Source organism: Notechis scutatus, chromosome 3 (assembly GCF_049901735.1).
Source record: "Notechis scutatus isolate UNSWTSFEM ecotype Mainland chromosome 3, rNotScu1.2, whole genome shotgun sequence".
Classification (NCBI taxonomy): domain Eukaryota; kingdom Metazoa; phylum Chordata; class Lepidosauria; order Squamata; family Elapidae; genus Notechis; species Notechis scutatus.
The window spans coordinates 108,941,981-108,964,842 of NC_142011.1; the positions used below are offsets into that span (position 1 = coordinate 108,941,981).

Consider the following 22,862-nt stretch of genomic DNA (forward strand, 5'->3'; position numbering starts at 1 on the left):
TACTTAGGTGTGTATGTACATACATATTATATTGTCATTACCTTAAATATTACAACCTGTAATTTAACAAATAAAACAGATGCATTAATGGCAAAAATCCCTGCCCATGAAGCACTCTAGAGAACACAAGTTCAGCAAAGTGACAATTGATCACTTCTTAAGAATTCTGCCCATGCATTTTGAAAGTAAATATTAAACCTGGAATATCTGATTACGCATTTTTAAATTAAATATATGCTTGCAAATAGAGATACCTGGGTAACTCTTGAGTGGCAATAAAGGCTCAGTAAGGTAGCCCACACAAACCATCACAGCATCAAAAATGGTTGAGCTCTGCTTTCCATTGGCCTCTATAACAACTTCCCACTGGCCAGTGTTAGAGAAATCAGGACACTTCTTTATGCTGATCACTTTTGTCTGAAACGTTTTCAGAAAATAATCAGTTGTGATGATCCAAAAAGGACTGAATTTGCAAATACATCTGGCTTTGAGTTCATAGGCATCTTTTTAGATTAGAAATAGAAAATGGATGAATTAAATATGAGCAAAAGTGAACAAGCCAAAATCATATATTTGCTCTGGAAAGTTTATACTTTGAAAGGCAAAGTCTGGGTTTTAACTGCACTGAACCAAAGTCTCTAGAAATAAATGTAGTACTTTTTTAAAAAAATGTTAATATTCAGCTAGTACTTTTAAAGCTTACCTTTAATTGAATGTATTTCTGGAGATCAAAATGTTTTGTATACATCCTCAGATATTCCAGGAGTTGGTGATGGGATAAAAAGGCTGGAAAATTTTCTGGATATGGAAAATCTGTGAAGGCAGACATCTCCTTAGAGCTGTTACTAACCATTGACCTGTACATGCTGGGTCTTCCATCTTCAACATAGTCCTATCCATAAAATATTACAAGATTATGTATTAAAAAGCCAGTTTGTTAAGGCATCAGACTAGAAACCAGGGGACCGTAATGCTTGGGCAGGGTTCCAAAAGGAATTGGGAATCTTAAGTTTCTTAATTTCTTAATTTAAAAAGGGGTAAAATGCCATTTTTTTGAGTTTAGACGGATTCAGGTAACATTTTCAGGCATATTTGCCATTCAGTAGTCATAAACTATGCCATTTTCAGATTAAGCACAATACTTGTTATGAAAAGGATATGTAAGGTGATTAAAGAACACTAACTGTAATTCTATTATCTGTAGGCAATATCTGTTAAAATACAAAGATTTAGACCCCCAAAACTGGAAGATGGCAAATAGATCAAATACTGTACAATATTTGGAAGCTGAGTACATTTTTTCATGATTCGCCCACTGTGAATAAAATATGGGACTTATTTTGCACAATAAAGGGCATAATAGTAAAAAGAAATAAATTAAGTCATGTTGATATTAGTGTTTGCATGACATAACTCCTCATAAGTTTATGCCTGGAGAACATTGAGGTTAATGAGACATGTAAATGAGATATGTAAAAAATTATTGGATTTTGCATTATCATCTTATATTTCTTATTTGAATTATAAGTATTATGTGTGTATTAAACAGTTTGTTTTGTTTTCCATCTGGATAGGTGCAGTGGTTAAAGTGCAGCACTGCAGGCTTCTTCTGCTGACTCCCGGCTGCCAGCAGTTCAGCAGTTCGAGTCTCACTGGCTCAAGGTTGACTCAGCCTTCCATCCTTCCGAGGTCAGTAAAAATGAGGACCAGATTGTTGGGGGCAATCTGCTGACTCTGTAAACTCCTTTGAGAGGGCCATAAAGCACTGTGAAGCAGTATATAAGTCCAAGTGCTATTGCTATTTAAAGAAAGAATTGGGAAAATAGATATTGTACAATTATTAAATATTTTGTGAATATTTTGAAATTATTGGTAGGGTAAATATATTGAATACTTTTTATCGGGACCTGCTGAGGGAAAAAATTGTTTTATTGATCAGTTACTTCACTGTTTAAATAATAAAACTTGTAATAAAAGCCAACCTCACATAGTATAAACTTTCAGCTGTCTAATTAAGCAACACAACACATGGACATGGTGGAGATGGGTCTACTACACTCTACTGTCATAACTTACTGTGAATCGCCACAATCCCCCTATGTCATCACTTTGCTCAAAACAGGTTGGCTCTAGTCCCTCTTCCAGGCAGCACTTAATGGAGGTCAGTCCGCTCACCCCGGCTCCAACAATGGCTACTTTTTTCACCATGGCTTCTTGAAGCAAGAAGAGCAGAAATATATGGGGTTACTATTTAAAAAAATGAAAGTAGTTTCCTGTTTCAACTTGTCATGACAGCTGGTTGGACTTTTCTTTACAATTGTGTTTAAATGACACTTTCAAGTCTGAATTCTGAAATTTGCTTTTCTCACATAGGTGGTTTCATTCAAGGTACTTTTGTTTCCCAACTTTTGTTTGGAGCTTCCTTTCAGTCTGTTTCAGATTTCCTCTGGGTAGAATACAGAATAACACAGTTGGAAAGGACCTTGGAGATCTTCTAGTCTACCTCCCCTCCCAAAGCAAGCAGGAGACCCCATGCTATTTCAGACAAATGGTTGCCCAGTTTCTTGTTAAAGACCTCCATTGATGGAGTATCTACAATTTCTGAAGGCAAGCCATTCTACTGATTAATTATTCTCACTGATTGGTAATTTCTCCTTATTCTAGATTGGATCTCTCTTTTTAAACCTTCCATCCATTACTTCTTTTCCTGCCCTATTCTATTTGAGAATAGGTTGATCCTCTCCTTTTTGTGACAGCTCCTCAAATATTAGAACACTGCTATCATGTCACCCACAGTTCTTCATTAAACTAGACAATCCCAGTTTCTGCAACTGTTCATTGTACGGGTTAGCCTCCAGTCCCCTAATTATCTTTGTTGCTCTTTCTGTACTCTTTCTAGAGTCTCAACATCTTTTCTGCATTATGGTGACCAAAACTGGATGCAGTGTTCCAAGTGTGACCTGATCAGTGCAGTATAAAATGGTGCTAACACTTCACAGAATATTGATACTTACCCTCTTTGATTAGCCTAGGACTGTACCAGCCTTTTTGGCAACTGCAGCGTACTGCTGGCTCACATTGTTGTCTATTATAATTCCCAGATTCCTTTCTCAATTATTGCTGTTGAACCAGGTACCGCCTATTGTATATCTAAGCATTTGGTTTTTGTTGCCTGTGAAAAACCTTATTTTTTTTAGCCACTTGTAGGGGGTGTGCATAAGTGCACTAAAGTGCCTACCATCCCTGTCCTATTGTTTATTTTTATTTTTCTTATATGTATCCATTTCATGTATTCATAACTATGTTTATACTTATACCTGTTATCTTATAATCACAAAATAAATAAATAAATAACTGCATTTTGTTGGACAGGATATTCAAGTCTATCAAGATCCTTTTGGATCTTGTACCTATCTTCTAGATGAGGGATGTCAAACTCAAGGCCCGTGGGCTGGATTCAGCTTGAGGGATGCTTAGATCCGGCCTGTGAGGCTGGCCTGGAAAAAGCAAAGTACCAGCCTGCAGTTCCTCTACCAGCACAAATGGAGTTTGAGGTGGACCATTTCTGTCAAATGGCAGTCCAATCTCTTCTTGAAAGCCTCCAGTGATGAAGCTCCCACAACTTCCAAAGGCAAACTGTTCCATTGGTTGATTGTTCTCACTGTCAGAAAATTTCTCCTTATTTTTAGGTTGAATCTCTGCTTGATCAGTTTCCATCCATTATTCCTTGTCTGGCCTTCAGGTGCCTTGGAAAATAGCTTGACCACTTCCTCTCTGTGGCAGCCCCTCAAACATTGGAACACACTATCATATCTCCCCTGGTCCTTCTCTTCACTAGACTAGCCATGCCCAGTTCCTGTGACCGTTCTTCATATTTTAGCCTGAAGTCTAAGTATATTATGTCGACAGTATTTCGCTGGTCTACTACTGTAATAGTCACTATGTTGAAGAATGAAATGAAATTGGTTTGGCATGATCTATTTTTAACAAACCTGCGCTGATTGCTACTGCCTGGCAGACAAGACACACATAAAGACTGAACTATGCACCCTGACTAAAGTACTGACAGCCAACGGCTTCCACAAAAGCAAAATCACCGGCTTGATCCACAAAAACACACTGAGACATAATGGAGACCTAGGAGATGAACAGACCTATGGAACAGCTGTCCTGCCCTACATAAGAGGTACTACAGCTACAACTTTAAAAGCACAACTGTAATGACGTGGGAAAATACCTGAACAAAGCTGAATACCATTCATGTAAGTACCCGCAAAAACTTAAGAAAACATATATGTGTGTGTGTGTGTGTGTGTATTTGTTTTCTGAGGTTCTCGCGGGTATTTGTATGTGGATCTTTGGTTATTCGGGTTTTCTCCCACGTAAGATTGGAAGTATCTAGACAGCTTTCGATGAAGTCTCATTCATCATCTTCAGGCTTGTGTCTTCTGCTCTGTGCTTCTCACAGAGAAGAAGACACAAGCCTGAAGATGATGAATGAGACTTCATCGAAACGCTGCCTAGATACTTCCAATCTTACGCAGGAGAAAACCCGAATAACTAAAGATATATATATATATATATATATATATATATATATATATATATATATATATATATATATATATATATATATATACCGTGTTTCTCCAACAATACGGCCTCCACCAATAGGAAGCCCCACCATGTTTTATTGGCATAAAATCAAATTAAGCCCCTCCCCAAATTAAGGCCCATATTAAACATGCGAAATGGGGGAAATGGCGGGGGAATGGCAGTGGGGGGCTTGCCCTTAGGAAGTACTTTTTGTTGCATGCCCGGATATGGTGCTGCCTGCGTTGGTGGGGCACTTCATATCGGGAGACCTTCCACCATTGCTTTCCCTTCTCCCTTGCTGCCACGGCGTTAGGCATTTGGCGCAGCCACGTGCGGCCAGTCAGGGCTCCTCCCTGCAACCGGAGCCCTGAGGAGACACTTGGCTTCAGGCGCTCCCGTCTTCCCTTTGCTTTGAAGGTAAAGCAAATTATTTTACAAAGCCTCCCCTGCCTGAGAGGGCAGCCCAATCCCACGTGGGGAGGCTAATCTCTTCGGTTCCTCCCGACCTCCCTACACTGCGCGCCTCTGACGCGCCGGTCCCTTCAGCCCAGCGAGCTCTTCCACCTCAAAGAAAGGACAGGCGGGCGGCTGCGGAGCAGCAGCAGCGGGTCCGAGCCGCTTGCAGCGGAAACAGCCACCACCCTTAGCCCGACGCGGGAGAACGACCGAGGTTAGCGCCCGCCAGCCCGTCCTTCCTGCCTTTGGAGGCACCTGCACCGAGCGCTCCACGGCCAGCCTAGCCACGCCGCTCCGACCGACTCCTCCGGGCGAGATTTGGGAACGAGGGACAGGAGGAGGCACGCATGCACCCGCGGCTCGCTTTCACGGGTCTACCCAGCCCGCACGGCTCTGGCGCGGCCCTGGCAGGCAGCGAGCACCTCCCCACCAGACCCTCCACTCATCCCACCAGGGCCGCGCCAGAGCCATGCTGGCTGGGTAGACCCGTAAAGCGAGCCGCGGGTGCGTGCATGCCTCCTCCTGCCCCTCGTTCCCAAATCTCGCCTGGAGGAGTCGGTCGGAGCGGCGTGGCTAGGCTGGCCACGGAGGCGCTGCAGGTGCCTCCAAAGGCGGGAAGGACGGGCTGGCGGGCACTAACCTCGGTCGTTCTCCCGCCGGGCTAAGGGTGGTGGCTGTTTCCGCTGTGAGCGGCTCGGACCCGCTGCTGCTGCCTGCGCAGCCGCCCGCCTGTCCTTTCTTTGAGGTGGAAGAGCTCGCTGGGCTGAAGGGACCGGCGCGTCAGAGGCGCGCAGTGTAGGGAGGTCGGGAGGAACCGAAGAGGCCCCGGGAGATTAGCCTCCCCACGTGGGGTTGGGCTGCCCTCTCAGGCAGGGGAGGCTTTGTAAAATAATTCGCTTTACCTTCAAAAGCAAAGGGAAGATGGGAGTGCCTGAAGCCAGCGTGTCTCCTCAGGGCTCGGTTGCAGGGAGGAGCCCTGACTGGCCGCACGTGGCTGCACCAAACGCCGCGGTGTTGCTCTAACGCCGCGGCAGCAAGGGAGAAGGGGCAGCAAGGGAGAAGGGAAAGCAACAGTGGCCCGAACCCAAGGTCTCCCGAACATCCAAGCTGTCGCCGCGCGCCCACCCACCCACCCGAGGATGCACGGGGGAAAATTAAGTCACCCCGAAAAGACAGCCTAGCCGTTTTTCGTCAAAAAAATAAGGCCCGGCCTTATTATGTGAGAAACACGGTATATATGCAGGTTTTGTCGTGTTTGGATCTTTTCCCGTGTAAGATTGAGAGTATCTTGGTGACATTTCGACGAGGTCCCACTCGCCATCTTCAGGCTGGTGCTTTCGGCTTCGTGCTTGTGCAAGCAAAGCATGATCGGAGCTGCCATCTCTCTATAAATACTGGTGGGGAGGTTCGCTGTGTTGTTATTTCTTGATTGGTTGGTGGAGTTGGTGTTTGCAGGTTGGTTGGCTTTTTTGTAAGAACATGTGTGGCTGAGGTATTGGCTGTGTGTCTATCAGCCTTCTGTGTTGTAATGACCTGGGTAATGGGCTGTGTGATGACCTTCTGAGTTCCATTGTTGTGACATCCTGGGTCTTGTGCTTAAGCTCCTGGGTCGTTGGCTGTGTTGTAACATCCTGAGGTTTTGTGGTGTAACCTCCTGTGTTCCGTGATGTGATATCCTGAGCAGGTGGCTGTGATGTGGTGTTCCAGGCTTTGGTTTGGCTCCGAGTTTTTTGCCTGGCTATGTGTTCATGGCTGTGTCAGTTTGCTTGGTTTGGGGGTCGGGTGTGTGGCAGCTGGTGATGCAGCCATGGTCTGGTTTCTGGATGGTGGTTGCCTTTTGTCTATGGGATGGGTTTGGGTTTGAGTCTGGTGAGGGAGATTGGTGGTGGCGTCATGTGTTGTTTTGGGTCCGGTGTTGGTTTCGTGGCTGGGACTCGTTTGTTGATAAGGGCTAGTTTCCAGATGTATATATATTGGTTTCATGCATTTCTGTAGCAATATAGTGGTCCTTTATATACAGTGCAACTCCACCTCCCCTTTCATGGGGTCTGGTTTTTTTGAACAGTTTGTATCCTTCTATCAGTATGTTCCAGTTGTGGGTTTCATCCCACCATGTTGAGCCTCTAGAAAGAATGCAGAGAATAGTAACAAGGATGATTAGGGGAATGGAGGCTAAAAGATATGAAGAAGAACGGTTGCAGGAACTGGGCATGGCTAGTCTAGTGAAGAGAAGGACCAGGGATGACATGATAGCAGTGTTCCAATATTTGAAGAGCTGTCACAGAGAGGAAGGGTCAAGCTATTTTCCAAAGCACCCGAAGGCCAGACAAGGAATAATGGATGGAAACTGAACAAGGAGAGATTCAACTTAAGGAGAAATTTTCTGACAGTGAGAACAATCAACCAATGAAACAGTTTGCCTTCAGAAGTTGTGGGTGCTTCATTGGTGGAAGTTTTCAAAAAGAAACTGGACAGCCGCGTGTCAGAAATGCTATCGGGTCTCTTTGCTTGAGCAGGGGGTTGGACTAGATAACCCAAAAGGTCCCTTCCAACTTCTATTCTAGTCTAATCTAGTCTATCATGACTGTAAATATTCCACCAATGTTCAGTGTTAATAGTTTTCTACCCTTAAAGCACAAGGGCCAAAAATAACAGATTTTATATCCTGCCCCACCCTGAGGAATGTTATGGATAGGACAAAGGGCATAAAGAGTCAGAGGGAAAGATAACTGTGGTCAGTTCCTCTCCTATTAAAAAAAATATGTACTTGGGAATATTCAAGTGCATTCTTTCTGTCTCCCAGATGATAAGTGTGGCCAAAATTCCACAACTTTATGAGGCATAGGAGATTCCTCCCCTTTGGCACCAATTACCATATCACTGATGGCCTGTTATTGGCAACTGATGCACTCCTTCACATGATACGGTAGAATGGTGAAAGAAAGCATTCAGCTTGAAAAGACTGTGGTGTCTGAGTTGACTGACAGTCCTGTCTGCTTTCCTGCTTCTTTTTGCTGAAACACTTAAATTCTTATCTTGAAAATATTGCATAACTTTTTGAAATTGGATTATTCCCAGCCATTTGAAAATATTGCATAACTTTTTGAAATTGGATTATTCCCAGCCATTTGGAAATCCCTTCATTACAAAATTAATCGAGTTTCATAATCTGTTGACTTAAACCTGTACATTTAAATATCACTTGGAACAGCTGTAGTCCTCATGAAATGGAAATCTTCTCACTGTTAACTTTGAACTGATCATGATTGGCATTTCAACTTTCAGTTGAGTTCAATCAGCTTGTCAATCAGAAATAGTACCTAGGAAGCTGTACCAATTGTTAATAAGATATAGCTGTTTTTCTGTATTGAAATTAAATGGAATTCTGCTAATAACAAAATTACACAAAATTATATTTATTCTTAACACAGTTTGAGGTCAAATAACATCTCTTTTCCATTCCTTAAATATATTTTGCTTTCTAAATGCCAAGTGTAATACATACAGCCTGGGTTTACAGCAGTAGCAACTTTAATATGTGTGGACCCAGAATTCTAGGAGTTGAAGTCCATACATCTTAAAGCCAAGTTTGAAAAAAATAATTTAGAGAAACAGTTGATAGTACAAATTTTTCTCAATAAGAGGATTGGACAGAGCTGCCATTGTGACGAAACAACATATAGGGAAGGAACAGGGTTGATTATAAGCTGCAGGAAAAGAGAGCAAATATTGTAATAATCCTAACAGTTTTTAAAATCGAATTTTATTCAGTTTTTCATGTTAAAAACAAAAATCTCTTTTTAGTGGACAACATATTTCCGGGTCATCACCTTTACATACAAATATGACAGCAATTATATATTCATATATGCATACTTAATTCTATTATTAGCTTTTCCATTCCAAATTTTCAGTAAGGAGAGAAACAAACACATTAATTCTAGCCTCTTTCTTAATCTCAATCGAAACATCTTTTTGTTTCATTTCAATTATTTCAAATATAATCCTTTAATATTTATTTTAAAAATAAAGATAAACAATATGTGTTTGCCTAATAATAATAATAATAATAATAATAATAATAATAATAATAATAATAATAATAATAATAATAATGTTACCAATGTCTCTCCTTGCTTTTAATAGTCTATATTAACTTATTAATTTAGTTGGTTCTTTAGTCTGTCATATTTCCTTTCCATTACACATTCTTTTTATAAATTCTAGATTAATACAAATTTTAACACTAAAGAAAAAAAACAAGCATAGGTTCCCCCCTTTTACTGCTTTGAGTGTGACACCTCAATGATTAAAATATACCTTTATTCCCTCATCTTGATTCCCAATAAACCATTATTTTTAAGAAGTTACAATAATAATCATTACATCTTTTCATTTGGATTCCGCAGCATATTTCCCCCCCTTAATTTTTAATAAAAGTTATCAGTATCTATATTACCCTATTTTCTAAATATTTTTAATTGCAGAAATATTCTTATTACCCCTTCTCACCCTGCAGAATCCCCTTTTTAATTCATCAACCATTATCTCTGAAAAAACCATTTCTTTTCAACATTTTACTATTTCCGTATTTCTTTATTTCATGCAGCTGTTTCTTACTGCTTCTCCTCCCCCTCTTTTCCCCATATCTTTTCTCATTCCAATTTATATCCCTCTCTTTCTTAATATCTTCCTTTCCCCTTTTCTGTTGGGTCTTTCTGCTTTTCCCGACTTCACAGGTATTCCCTCTTTTCATTGCCTTCTTAAATCTCAACTTTTTAACCTTCCTTCTTTCCCCACTTCTTTGTAGTGTTCTTTGTGTTAATTGTCTATTTAAAATGTCTTTTCCTTGAGTCGACTCCTCCTTCTCTGAAGCTCTTTCTTCTTGTTCTTCAATTGCCATTTCCATTTTTTTAACACAGAGCAAAGCCTTTTTCCTGTAGTAATTCTCTCATATTTTTAAGTTCCATTTTTTATTCCCGAAGAGATATTATCATTACATACTCTTGTATTTTATGATTGTTAAAGTCCACAAAAAACCCCCCACTTTTACTTTCCTTCTTTCTTCTTTCAATTTTCTAAAGTTCTCAATTATTCCAGCCCAGGGTCTATACCAAAAACATCAATCAATCCCACAGTCAGTCTTTCCTTGCTTTTTTCTTTATTCTGGTTCTGCTTTCACTTTCTAAGATTCTTACTTTATTTCAACATTTCTTTAGTGTTATATCCACACAAGTTCATTCAGAAACAGGATCCTTTCCCTTTTGTTTGAGCTCAAGTTTTTGTCAAAAGGTGGCACTCTCCATTATACAAAGTCTTCACCTTTTTCCCCTATTTTTTTGTTTAGGGTTTTTCGAACCTCAATATTCCAGCACAGTCCAGTCTCCAATTTGTAAACTTTATTATTATTATTTTTTGACAATCTTAAGTCCGGCTTTATTTTATGCCTGTTTATTGCCAAAATATTTTAGTCCAATTTAGTTAAATATTTAGTTCCGGCGTCTTCCTTTCCCGGTTCGAAGCCCCACTTAGCTGTCAAAAATATTTTCTTATTTTTTTCCCTGTCCCTTTGTAATTTCACCTCTCACTTTTCTTTTCTTAAAAATTCCATGTTACCTTAATCCCAGGGTACTTTTGTTTAGTTGTATTGCACAGTTGTCCCGGTTCAGATGTTGTCCATCTCTTTCTTCCCTTCTGCACAAAGCTTAATCCAGCTGAGTCTTCCTCTTCAGGGTGGCCATTTTAAAACACCGCTGCAGTCGTCTTCGCGGGGGAAAAGACCAAGCCCAGGAGGGGAGATGTAGCTCCCCTCAACCTGGCTTGCGGCTTCCCCTTACTCCGCTGCCCCTCCAAGGCAGCTTCAGCCCCTAATCATAATGATTGCGGCTCTCCAACGAAAGAGCACGGACCATAGCCGCAGAGAGTCGCAATCTACGGTCCATCAGCGAGGAGGCTCCGCCTTCTTCCTCCAATAATTCTAACATTTTGATGTAATGTATAAGCGTTTTTTTATACATGGGAAAAGAAGCAATTCGCAGAATATTTGTCGTACATATATTGACATATAAGAGAAAATAATTATACAAAATATTAGCAGAACCCAAAGACTGAGATGGCGAATATAATTAAATCAAAGATGAAAACTAAGCAATGAACAGATGAATTAATACATTTAAAAATAAAACAATACCTTTATTATGACAATTTCAGATGTCTAAAAAGTATGCAAGCTTCAAGTTCTCCAGTACTTTTCTTCATGCAAGACTGTAAACACAGCAATCAGTTAGTAGATAAAGTGGAGAAAAAATGATGATAAACAGAAATCTACACTTACATTTTTGTATGGTATGATGGCACATTTTCATGGCATTTTGGTTAAAATTTTAAGGATTGGCTTATCCACAGATGGGCAAATATATGAAATAGCTACAAATATATGAAATAGCTTAAAATAAACATTTTTTTAGCAGAAGTAACAACATAGGTATGAAGTGAAATTTCTATTTCTTAGCGAAGTCAGCATTTTTTCTGTGCTGGACATCCATTTGAAAATTTGAAAATATGAGGTGAATGAGTGGGATAGCTAGTCATAAAATGGCTGGCACATGTGGCTGGCACAATACACAAAGAAGGTTCTACTTTTTCTCGTTTTCTGAAATACTTCCAATACGATCATCTTGCCTTTGTTTGTTTTCTGAGCAGTGGGTGCTTCCAAGCAAGGCACGTATTGGAATACCCTTCCCTCTATTTTTATTATGTCCATGCAAGGTACAGAAATAAGGATGCTGTCAGAGATTTTGTTGTAAGTTAGTGTGAAATTATTTTCTTATTTAGAATATTTGTTAAGCTAGAAAAGAAATATGAGAAAGCAGTACTGTAGCAGCTGTGGCAAAATTATTGTACACACAAAGTTGGGAAAATAATAAATTTCCCAGACTAGAAGATTGGATTATAAAATGAATGGAGCTTGCAGAAAGGCAAAACTGACCAATTTGATCAGGGAAAATGCAATAGAGACTTTTAAAGGATTGGAAACTTTATATAGAAGTTTTGCTGAAAGAAGAAAAGTCTGATCTGGTGATTTATGGATTTGGGGATTAAAAAGGGCTAAAGAGGAAGGGGCAAGAGTAAGAGTCAATTACTTAATAGAAAGGTGGAAGTCATAATTCTATGCTTTCTTTTTTCTTTTCTTTTTTCCATTTTTTCTTCAATTTTTATACTTTTATTGTATTGAAAAATTGTCATAAAATATTATAAACCAATTTAAAATATCAATTATTTATCCATCCATTAAAAAGTGTGATAGAGAGTATAAGACCTTCAAGGGAAAGAGTCATGATCATAATTGGTTGCTTACCTTTGTCTTAGCTTGTATCTCCGACTATGAGCAAGCACTCCTAAGAATTAAGTCTGGATTCAAAACTTATCCCTAAAAGAATATGTAGCTTAAAGTACCAGACTTCTCCTAGGATATGAAAAGTGAATGATTTGCAAAGAAGTAGAGAACCAGTTCACATACAGACATCTAGAGTTTCCACAGAATTTCTTTTGGCAACCTTATTGGTGACCTCCTCTGGATACAAATTTAAGCTACTGTGCCTATTGCAGCTTAATATGATTCGGTCAAAGCCTTTAGTACCTGAAGTAGTTTAATGAGCTGTAAAATGAGTGGGAAACCCTGGTTTTAGTCCCCCACTTTAGGCATGAAAATTAGCTAGGTTTCTTTGGTCATGCTCTGCCCTCTTAGTCTTAGCCCTAATGAGTTTCAGGCTCTGTGACCTCCTGGCTGGAAAATCAGCGTAAGCTTCATTGTAAGAACTAGGTGAGTACAGTGTGAAAACAAGTAACTAAGCAGAACAAATGCTATGAACAAATGCTATGTGCTGAAATTAATGATCAACGATATATATAGTATCACCGCAAAGTATACAGTATAAACACATACAAGATTACTTTCCGTATTCAAAACTGCTGCAAAGGCAAATTATAGTTATTCTGGTCAATTGGCAAAATTAATCCTCCCTGTATTATATAATTTTAAAAAGCAATAGAAAGGGTTTTAGTGACAAATCAATCCCTGGCTATATTCAGCAGCAAAATTTTATTTATTCTCATAATGCATATTTTTCTACTTTGGAATGTCTCTTGCAGAAGACTGACAGATTGTCACAATCTTACCTCATTTCAGAAGTCCCCATTCAAATTGTTTTCAATTTCACAGGCTTACATAAGTTGCTTTGAAGGAATTGCTCTGAAATGCAGACGGCACAGTACTGCAATGGATACGTGTAAAGTATGTTGCAAGACTGTGGAAGGGTAGAGCTGCTTTTTTTCTGAGAGGACAAAATAAACATTCTTTTGTTTAATATTGGATTACATAACAGAACTTTGTAAACCGAGATGATCAGCATGTGGAAAGAAGCTGTTTAATCAGATCAAAATGACCAGAGGAATCTCTGACATTTGAGCCAAAAGTTAAAAAATAATAAGCCATGAGCATCTCTTCAATTTTTTCCTGGTGGAAGGCATTAAACACCTATTTAGCTAAAATTTAACACCTGAAATTTTTGTTGCAAACAGTAGCAAAAACATTCCACACTTGAATATTATGATTAAGGACTTACCTGGACAGGTTGCCCCATCAACAGAATGGGCAAACAACTGTTTCCAGAGGCATAAATAGATGATATTGCCTTCTTCCAATCCCCTGCTCATCTTCAAAGTGACCTCAAGGCTCATTCTTTTCCTCTACTTATTCTTATTATATTGCCTCAAGCATTCCTGTCCATTTGGGACAGCATGATTTAGTTTATTGCAGGGTAAATTTAACATTTGATTGATTTGACATTATACTAGTTCTACAGTATTCCCCAGTCTACTAAGTTAACAACTCTATCAGAGAAAAGGGTAAGTTTCAGCAGACATGAATTGTTTGTGACAATCTCATGCTGTCTCCTCTTATTTGTAGTATGCCCATCCTATCACAAATGAACTGCTTTTCAAGGACCTTTCCCAAAAGAGATGTCAAATGACTGTTGTTACATCCTCTAACCCAGGGGTCCCCAACCACCGGGCCCTGGACCGGTACCGGTCCGTGGATCATTTTGTACCGGGCCACAAAGAAAAAAATAAAAATAAAAATAAAATAAAAATGGCGGCTTTCTTCGCCTTCGGTGAATGCTGCTGGGATCAGGGGTCAAGAACACAAAGGAAAGAAGGGGAGGGAGGAAGCAACCAAAGCCTGTCCTGCTCTCTGGCCCAGTGGCTTCGGTTTCCTCCTGCCTCGTTCCTCTCTCAGTCGCTCTCTCGCTCCTCCACCAGCCCAGGAAGAAACTGCTTCAAAGAAGCTGGCAGAGTGGCTTTTCCTGTCGGCACAGCTCCTCCGAAGTGCCCGTTCACCCCCACACAGCCACCCGCGGTTTAATCCAGTGCTCTGTTCTGCCTGCCTGCCTTCGTTTCTGGTTGTTTCGGAGCAGCTTCGGCTGAGAAAAAGAGGCGAATAGTTATTAAAGGGAGGGAGACACCTGAGGGATGAGGCTGAGGAAGGCAGGGCTGAGAGGCAGGGCTTCTCAGCCGTCCTGCAGGGACTTGTCCTGAGCCGCGGAGACAGCCGTGGGCCGCCGCCGCCCAGTGCTCAGTTTTGAAGGCGCTCCTCAGCCAGGCGCAGTTCCTGAATCTGCAGCTGAAACCCTCCGTTTTAAATGTCCCAATAGAAGAGAATATCTGTCGCTCAGGGTGGCAATGAGGAGGCATTGGCGCTCCCTGAACTTGGTGGCTTGCTGGCGGACGTTTTATTACCCGACTAGGTAACAACATCAGATGTTACCTAGTCAGGTAATGAAACGTCTGCAAGCAAACCACCAAACTCGGACTCCACCCCCCACCCGGTCCTTGAAAAAGTGTTTCTGCGTGAAACTGGTCCCTGGTACAAAAAAGGTTGGGGACCACTGCTCTAACTCCCACTCCTTTAACCTCAAATTAACCACTATTGACCTCACCCCATTCCTAAGAGGTCTGTAAGGGGCGTGCATAAGTGCACCATCGTGCCTACCATCCCTGTCCTATTGTCCCCATTTATTCGTACCTATTTCCTGTATTCCCACTCATGTTTATACTTATATCTATTATCTTGTAAGCAATTGACAAATCAAACAAATAAAATAAATAAATAAAATGAAATCTGTAGTTGTCCAGGTCCTTCTTTTTTCCCCTTTTTGATTATGGTATTTGTTCTCCTCTAATCTTTTGGGACCACCCGTTCTACAGTAATTCTTAAAGATTACCACGAGAGGATGTGAACGTTCATTCCTCTGCCACTTCTTCCAGTATCTTGGGGTGCTATTTATCTGGTCTTAAATACTTGGATTCATTTAAATTATCTAAGCATTACCTTACATTTTCTGTTGTAAGTTGCACTTTTCTCTTCTCCAGTAACAGAACTATGATCAGTCAGGATTCCATTTCCTTTCTGAAAGATGACAGATATAAAATAGAAGTTAACCAATTCAGTATTCTCATCATCAACTATTATTGCTTCACCACCATCTTTTTGCAATCAAGCAACATTCTCTTTGCATTTCCTTTCATCCCTATCACATTCAAATAAATCCTTATTTTTAGTGTCCGTCACAGCCATCAGTCATTCTGAAGTTCTACCCTTTTGACAGAGTTTCTACAGTTTCTGAAGATGATCTTATGTCATTTTTTTGGCTATATTCTCCTCCCTCTATTTACATATCACATTTTCTTTTTATGGAGCTCTGCATGTATCCATGCTAGCCTTTTTAGTTTTCTCCATATTTCCTTATAGGGGAGATTGTTTTCAATTGTACTTCACTGTCTCATTGTGTAGAATTTCCAGTTCTTCTTGAACACATTTTTCCTTCAGGATTTTTAAACCTTTCCTATTTTCCCTCAGAGTTCATCAAATCCATTCTTCTGAAATCCAGTTTGCATCTCCAATTCTTTTCATTTGCTCCTCTTTTGGATATCACAAATTTAAAGATAACGTAATCATTTCCTCTGGGATGCCAGTTACTGTACTTTCACTTCTTCAACCAATCTCTTCCTGACAATTATGTCCAGTATAGAAGACCTCCATGTTGTTTCTTCTATCATCTTCTGACAAATGATGTTATCAACAAGAAAGGACAAGACCACTGACTCTTGTCTGAGTTAGATTTTTAGTGAATAGAATAGAATAACAGAGTTGGAAGGGACTTTGAAAGTCTTCTAGTACAACCCCTTGCTTAGACAGGAAACCCTATACCATTTCAGACAAGTGGTTATGCAATCTCTTCTTAAAAACTACCAATGTTGGAGCATTTACAATTTCTAGAGGCAAGTTGTTCCAGTGATTAATTGTTCTAACTGTCAGGAAGTTTCTCCTTAGTTCTAGATTGCTTGTCTCCTTGATTAGTTTCCACCCATTGCTTCTTGTCCTGCCCTTAGGTGCTTTGGATAATAGCTTGACTCCCTCTTCTTTGTGGCAGCCCCTGAGATACTGGAACACTGCTATCATGTCAACATGGACTGTTTTTTCTCTTGGTGTAAAGACAGATGCAAAAAATGAGTTAAGTAGTTCTGCTTTCTCTCTGTTGCTTGTCACCTTCTTGCCACTTTCTCCCATCAATGGACTAATCGTTTCCTTGACTTTTTTTTTCTTGTTTTTAACATGTTGAAATAAACCTTTTTTTAAACTTTTATTGCAAGCCTTTATTCATTATGAACCTTAGCTTTCCTCACTTAATCTTTACAGGATCAGGCTAATTGCTGATATTAGTTATGTGCCCATCTTTCTACTTTATCTTTTAATTTATCAGAGAGTTCTTTATACAGCCATGTTGGTTTCTTTTGAGAGCTGCTACTTTCCTTCTTCATTAGTATTGTGCTAAACTGGACTTTTATAATCTCATTTTTCAAAATTTCCCAAGCTTCTTGAATTGTTTTCTCCTTAAGGAATCTCATCCATGGAATCCTTCCCAAGCTCTAAGTTTTTTTGAAATTAGCTCTCTTAAAGTCCAAGACTCTAGTTTGACTTTGTTCTATTGCTTGTGCTTGCATAATGTTTAATTTCAATATTGCATGATCACTCCTGTATAGATCTTTGAAAGATTGCTAATCTTCTGACCACATCTATATTTTCTGCCTGTTTAGCTGATCTATAAAAACATTCCTTCAATGTTTCTCTCTCCTTTTAATCTTACACAAATACTTTCAAGAGGATGTCTATGCCCTGGTTCTTCAATTTCTGTGGAGGTTTATTTTTTTTCTTTACATACAAAATGTAAGTTGCCAAAATGTGGTTCTTCCAACTTTTTTTTTTTTTGTCATAGGTTCATTTTTGGTGATAAAAATGTTTACTTGGTTTAATTTTTTGGCTATACATCAAGTGATAATTGTGCAAAAGTGATTGATTTTGGAATTTTAAGAGAGATTTAGTTCCTGAGGAAAGTATTTGCTTTTGAATTTTTCTAATAATGTAAGGACATCAATACAGCAATCTAAAACTTGAATTAGGACAACCTTTCCAATCAGGTTTCCACAAATGTCTTTGGCCATATTAGCTAGGAATTTTGAAAGTTTCATACCTGACATATCTGAGATATTAGGCTAGCTCTCTAACCACTGAAGAAGGGATAAAGGGCACTTAAGAAAAGTTGGATGAGAATTGGTAACCTGAATTTATACATTTTGTTTTCCTTCAAAAGGATCAGGTGACTGTAAATAAACTTGTCAGATGTGATGGTCTTGGAGGCATTTATATGGGCATATTGATAAGTGCAAGAAGGATTAAATGCTACTTTCTACTTGCATTCATAGGAGCTTGGAAGGTTTTAAAAATGTCATGGTAATTACTAAATGGAACTATGCTTTAAGATCACTTCTCAAATAAAACTAAAATACATTAGAGCTCTCAATCCATAGCTCTCTTTTCTAAGCCATTTAGAATACAAATAAACACCAGAATATTCACCAGAAAAAATTCACCAGAATATTTTTTTATATTGCAGAAAGTTGTTCCCATGAGGTGTATCTACAGGATAATCAGTTGTACTGTAACTTCCTGCAGTTAAAACAGTTTAACACTTCAGTACTTTTTAAAAAAATCCCTTTGACTTTGTCTTGTCTCCTGACAATTCCCTGGACAAGTTCATGACCATAGGGTTTCTCATTACCTTCTTCCTATGGTTAAGAAAGGGTAATAGGTCCAAGGTTACCCATCTGGTTTTGTGCCTAAGACAGGACTAGAACTTACAGTCTCCAGGCTTCTGGTCTAATGCTTTTAACCACTGCATCAAATTGCCTCTTTCAATAAGTATGCTTTTATTTTTCAAACTAGCAGCTAGTTAAATGCAATTCAAATACAGGTGAAACTCAAAAAATTAGAATATTGTGCAAAAGTTCATTTATTTCAGTAGTGCAACTTAAAAGGTGAACCTAATATATGAGATAGACTCATTACATGCAAAGCAAGATAGTTCAACCCATGATTTGTCATAATTGAGATGATTATGGCTTACAGCTCATGAAAACCCCAAATCCACAATCTCAGAAAATTAGAATATTGTGAAAAGGTTCAATATTCTAGGCTCAAAGTGTCCCACTCTAATCAGCTAATTAAGCCATAACACCTGCAAAGGGTTTCTGAGCCTTTAAATTGTCTCTCAGTAGGAATTCAGTAGGAATCACAATCATGGGAAAGACTGCTGACCTGACAGTTGTGCAGAAAACCATCATTGACACCCTCCATAAGGAGGGAAAGCCTCAAAAGGCAATTGCAAAAGAAGTTGGATGTTCCCAAAGTGCTGTATCAAAGCACATTAATAGAAAGTTATGTGGAAGGGGAAAGTATGGAAGAAAAAGGTGCACAAGCAGCAGGGATGACTGCAGCCTGGAGAGGATTGTCAGGAAAAGGCCATTCAAAAGTGTTGGGGACTTTCACAAGGAGTGGACTGAGGCTAGAGTCAGTGCATCAAGTGCCACAACACACAGACGGATCCTGGACATGGGCTTCAAATGTCGTATTCCTCTTGTCAAGCTGCTCCTGAACAACAAACAACATCAGAAGTGTCTTACCTGGGCTAAAGAAAAACAGAACTGGTCTGTTGCTCAGTGGTCCAAAGTCCTCTTTTCTGATGAGAGCAACTTTTGCATCTCATTTGGAAACCAAGGACCCAGAGTCTGGAGGAAAAATGGGGCGTTGGTCCTTACCTGATACGCCCCTTCTAGGCGAGCCGCGAGGAGCATCCAGACTGTGGGATGTGCTTCTGAGTCCTCTTCTTTCAGGCTGAGCTTTAGACGAGGAAACGCTCCGCCCCTCCCACGTGGCATCGCGTAGCGTCTCCCCAGTTTTTTGCGATAACGAGAGAGAAGTTATTAATCCTATCTAATCAACTATTGGCTCCTTGGCTGAAAACAGGAGTCCCCACCAGACGGAGATGCTAGGGTGGGGCTGGATGCTCCTCGCGGCTCGCCTAGAAGGGGCGTATCAGGTAAGGACCAACGCCCCATTCTCCCTCGAGCCGCCTCGGAGCATCCAGACTGTGGGACATACCAAAGCTTGGCTGTCCTATGGGTGGGACTCCGTCTGGCCCGAAGGCCCCTCCGGATCATTGACAACCCTCTGTAAGACCCGCCGGCCAAAGGAGGCCTCAGCTGAGGCATACGTATCGATCTTGTAATGCCTGATAAACGGGGACGGAGAGGCCCAGGTGGCTGCCCTACAAATGTCAGCAATGGGGGCTTGTGTGGTCCAGGCCGCCAAGTGGCTGCACTCCTGGTGGAATGGGCAGTTATTCCACCGGTGCCGGCAGAGAATGGGAAAGGTAACACCTGGCGATGGTCGCCCTGATCCAGCGGCTGATAGTGGAAGGAGAAACCTTGAGCCCTAGTGTCTTGGGTTGAAAGGACAGGAAAAGAGATTCCGACCTTCGTAAGGACTGAGTGCGCTTAATATATATACGCAAGGCCCGTCTAACATCTAGGGTGTGCCAAAGAACCTCCTGTTCCCGGAGGGTCTAGGGCAAAAATTTGGTAGAACCAGTTCCTGAGATCTATGGAAGGGCGAGTTAACTTTGGGTAGGAAAGTGGGGTCAGGCCGCAGGACGACCCGGTCTGCATGGAACACACATAGATCGCTCCTGACTGACAGAGCTGCTAATTCCGACACTCGACGAGCAGAAGTGATGGCTACTAGAAAAACTACCTTAAAGGTGAGGAACTGAAGAGATGACTCCTCAAAGGCTCAAACGGAGAACGTGTAAGAGAAACTAGGACCTTGTTGAGGTCCCATGTGGGAAACCTGTGAACAGTGGGAGGGCACAGGTTGGTGGCACCCTGAGGAAGGATCTAACCCGGGGGTGATGGGAAAGGGAGCCGTAGTTATCACAGGAGACCACTGTTGAGAGGGCAGAGACTTGTCGCCTCAGGGTGTTAGGTGCAAGCCCTTGCGAAGGCCTTCCTGAAGAAATTCCAGAATCTGAGCCACGGAGGGAGAGAGAGGGTCAACCTGGGACCCACTACACCACTTGCAGAACCCCTTCCAAGTGGCATCATAAATTCGTGTAGTGGAGGGTCGCCTGGCGGCCAAAATAGTGTCGATGACATGGCTTGATAGGTTCTCGCTAGTCAGACGGATCCGCTCAACTTCCAGACGGCTAACTGTAGCCATTGAGGCTCCGGATGTAGAAGGGGCCCTGAGAGAGGGAGACCCTGTCCGGGGATCCGCCATGGGGCGCTACCGATAGGTTGCGGAGGTCCGCAAACCACGGTCGCCTGGGCCAATAGGGAGCCACCAGGAGAAGGTCTGCCCTCTCCTGAATGAGTTTCTGAATGACTCTGGGCACTAGCGGGAGCGGAGGGAAGGCATATAGGAGCCCTGGGGGCCATGGGCAGCGCAGAGCATTGTGGTTCTCCGCCCGTGAGACGGATACCGGGAGAAAAACCGTGGAAGTTGTGTGTTGGATGGGGAAGCGAACAGATCCACCACTGGAAGGCCGAATATCCTGGACGCTTCCTCGAACAGGGATGGATGAAGTCGCCATTCTGCTTGGTCCACCGTGGCCCTGCTCAGCCAGTCCGCCTGGGTATTGTCTATCCCGGAGATGTGTTCGGCTTTTAGTGATAGGAGGTTGGCCTCTGCCCAGCGGCAAAGGCGCTCGGCTTCCCTCATCAGTTGAATTGACTGGGTGCCCCCTTGCCTGTTGATATGGGCCTTGGCTGTGACGTTGTCTGTGAGAACGAGAACATGGCGACTGCGGATCTGGGGAAGCAGCGCAGAGCCAGATGGACGGCATGGAGCTCTAGCCAGTTGATGCTGCATCTTTGTTCGGTCGGCGACCATTTGCCTTGCGCCCGAGAGTGAGTTGAGATGAGCGCCCCAACCGGATAGACTTGCGTCGGTAGTGACGGTGAGTCTTTGAGGCTCCGCAAAGAGGTGGCCTCTGTTGATGGCGGATTGGTCCACCAGAGAAGAGACGTGAGGACCTTTGGAGGGACCTTGACTCTGATCTTCGAGTTGCTTCTTCCGGATCTTTGGGCGGGAGCAGGAACCACTGGAGGGGCCTGCTGTGTAAGCGGGCCCAGGGAATAATAGAGATGCATGACACCATTTTTCCCAACAATCTAGAGAGGTCAAGCAAGGCCACCCTCCTAGAACGTCTAATTTGTTTGACCAGGGTTTGAATGCTAAGAAACCTCTCTGGGGAGAAAAACTCTCTCTGAGACCGAATCAATTATGGCACCCAGGTGGTTGATTCGGGTGGAAGGGGTAAGTTGGCTCTTTTGCCAATTGACTAGAAACCCGTGTGCCCGTAGGGCGGAAAGGGTGACCCTGGTATCCCTGACTGCCTGGGACTTGGACGGGGACAAGATAAGGATATCGTCCAAGTAGCAGTGGAGGCGGACAGGAATGCTCCTGAGGTGGGCCGCCAGGGCCGCCAGGACCTTGGTGAAGGTCCTGGGGCCGAGGCCAGCCCAAAGGGTAGGGCCACGTATTGATAGTGAAGGCCATTATAACAGAACCTAAGGAATTTGTGATGAGAGGGCCTGATAGGAATATGAAGGTATGCCTCAGAGAGATCTATGGAGGACAGCCAGTCTCCCGCCTGGTGCCTAGGAGAATGGATTGCAAGGTGTGCATTTTGAATTTGCGCTGGATAAGGTGACGGTTGAGCCGTTTCAGGTCTAGGATGGCTCTCCAGCCCCCAGAATGTTTGGGCACGACAAAGAGATGGGAGTAAAATCCCTTTCCTCTCTGAGCCGGAGGGACAGGTTGAATGGCCTGAATATCAAGCAGGTGATGGATGGCTGCATCCATTAATGCACGTTGGTGGGATCCCCTGAGGAGGGGGATGGGAAGAAACGATCAGGGGGAGTGGATTTGAACTCGAGGGCGAGACCAAACCTTATTGTGTCTCTAACCCATGCATCGGAAGTGGATTTGTCCCATTGGGCGGCGAAGTGGCGGAGGCGGCCACCAATGGGGAGGAGAAGGAGGCTCTACCTTCTGCGGTAGGGCCTTCCTCCCGCACCCGAAAGGGTCTCTTATAACCACCCCTCGCCTGGTCCTGTCGCCTGAGTCCGTGCGATCCTGGGATCGGAAGGAAGGGGTCGGGGAATCTGGGCGGGAAGGGGGTTGGTAGAAAGGGCGGGGAAAGCTCCTCCGAAAGGGCTGAGAGCCCCTGGTCTCCGATCTTCGAAGAAGGGAAGGGAAGTACTTCCTCTTGCTGCGACCCTCGACCAGCAGGGGTTCGAGGGCCGGGCCAAACAGTTTGTCTCCTATAATAGGGGCAGTGGCCAGCTTGACC

At 42.2% G+C, this 22,862-nt stretch overlaps 1 protein-coding gene across 7 annotated transcripts in view; it reads right to left on the reverse strand.

Moving 5' to 3' along the window:
• Positions 1-13,771, reverse strand: part of LOC113421670 (flavin containing dimethylaniline monoxygenase 1) — a 31,681-nt gene extending 17,910 nt beyond the window's left edge. Inside the window, exons 1-6 of one of the 7 annotated variants that reach the window (XM_087960942.1) lie at positions 13,677-13,771; positions 13,231-13,385; positions 11,243-11,316; positions 2,077-2,213; positions 704-892; positions 255-417 (exon numbers count right to left, since the gene is read on the reverse strand). In XM_087960942.1, the coding sequence (XP_087817068.1) occupies positions 255-417; positions 704-892; positions 2,077-2,208 (484 nt within the window). In that variant the 5' untranslated portion in view covers positions 2,209-2,213; positions 11,243-11,316; positions 13,231-13,385; positions 13,677-13,771. Of the gene's footprint in view, positions 1-254; positions 418-703; positions 893-2,076; positions 2,214-11,242; positions 11,317-11,386; positions 11,525-11,733; positions 11,900-12,409; positions 12,518-13,230; positions 13,393-13,676 lie in introns of those variants that run through there. The other 6 variants (XM_026682174.2, XM_026682171.2, XM_087960944.1 and 3 more) reach the window with 6 other exon arrangements.
• Positions 13,772-22,862: the final 9,091 nt, after the last annotated feature.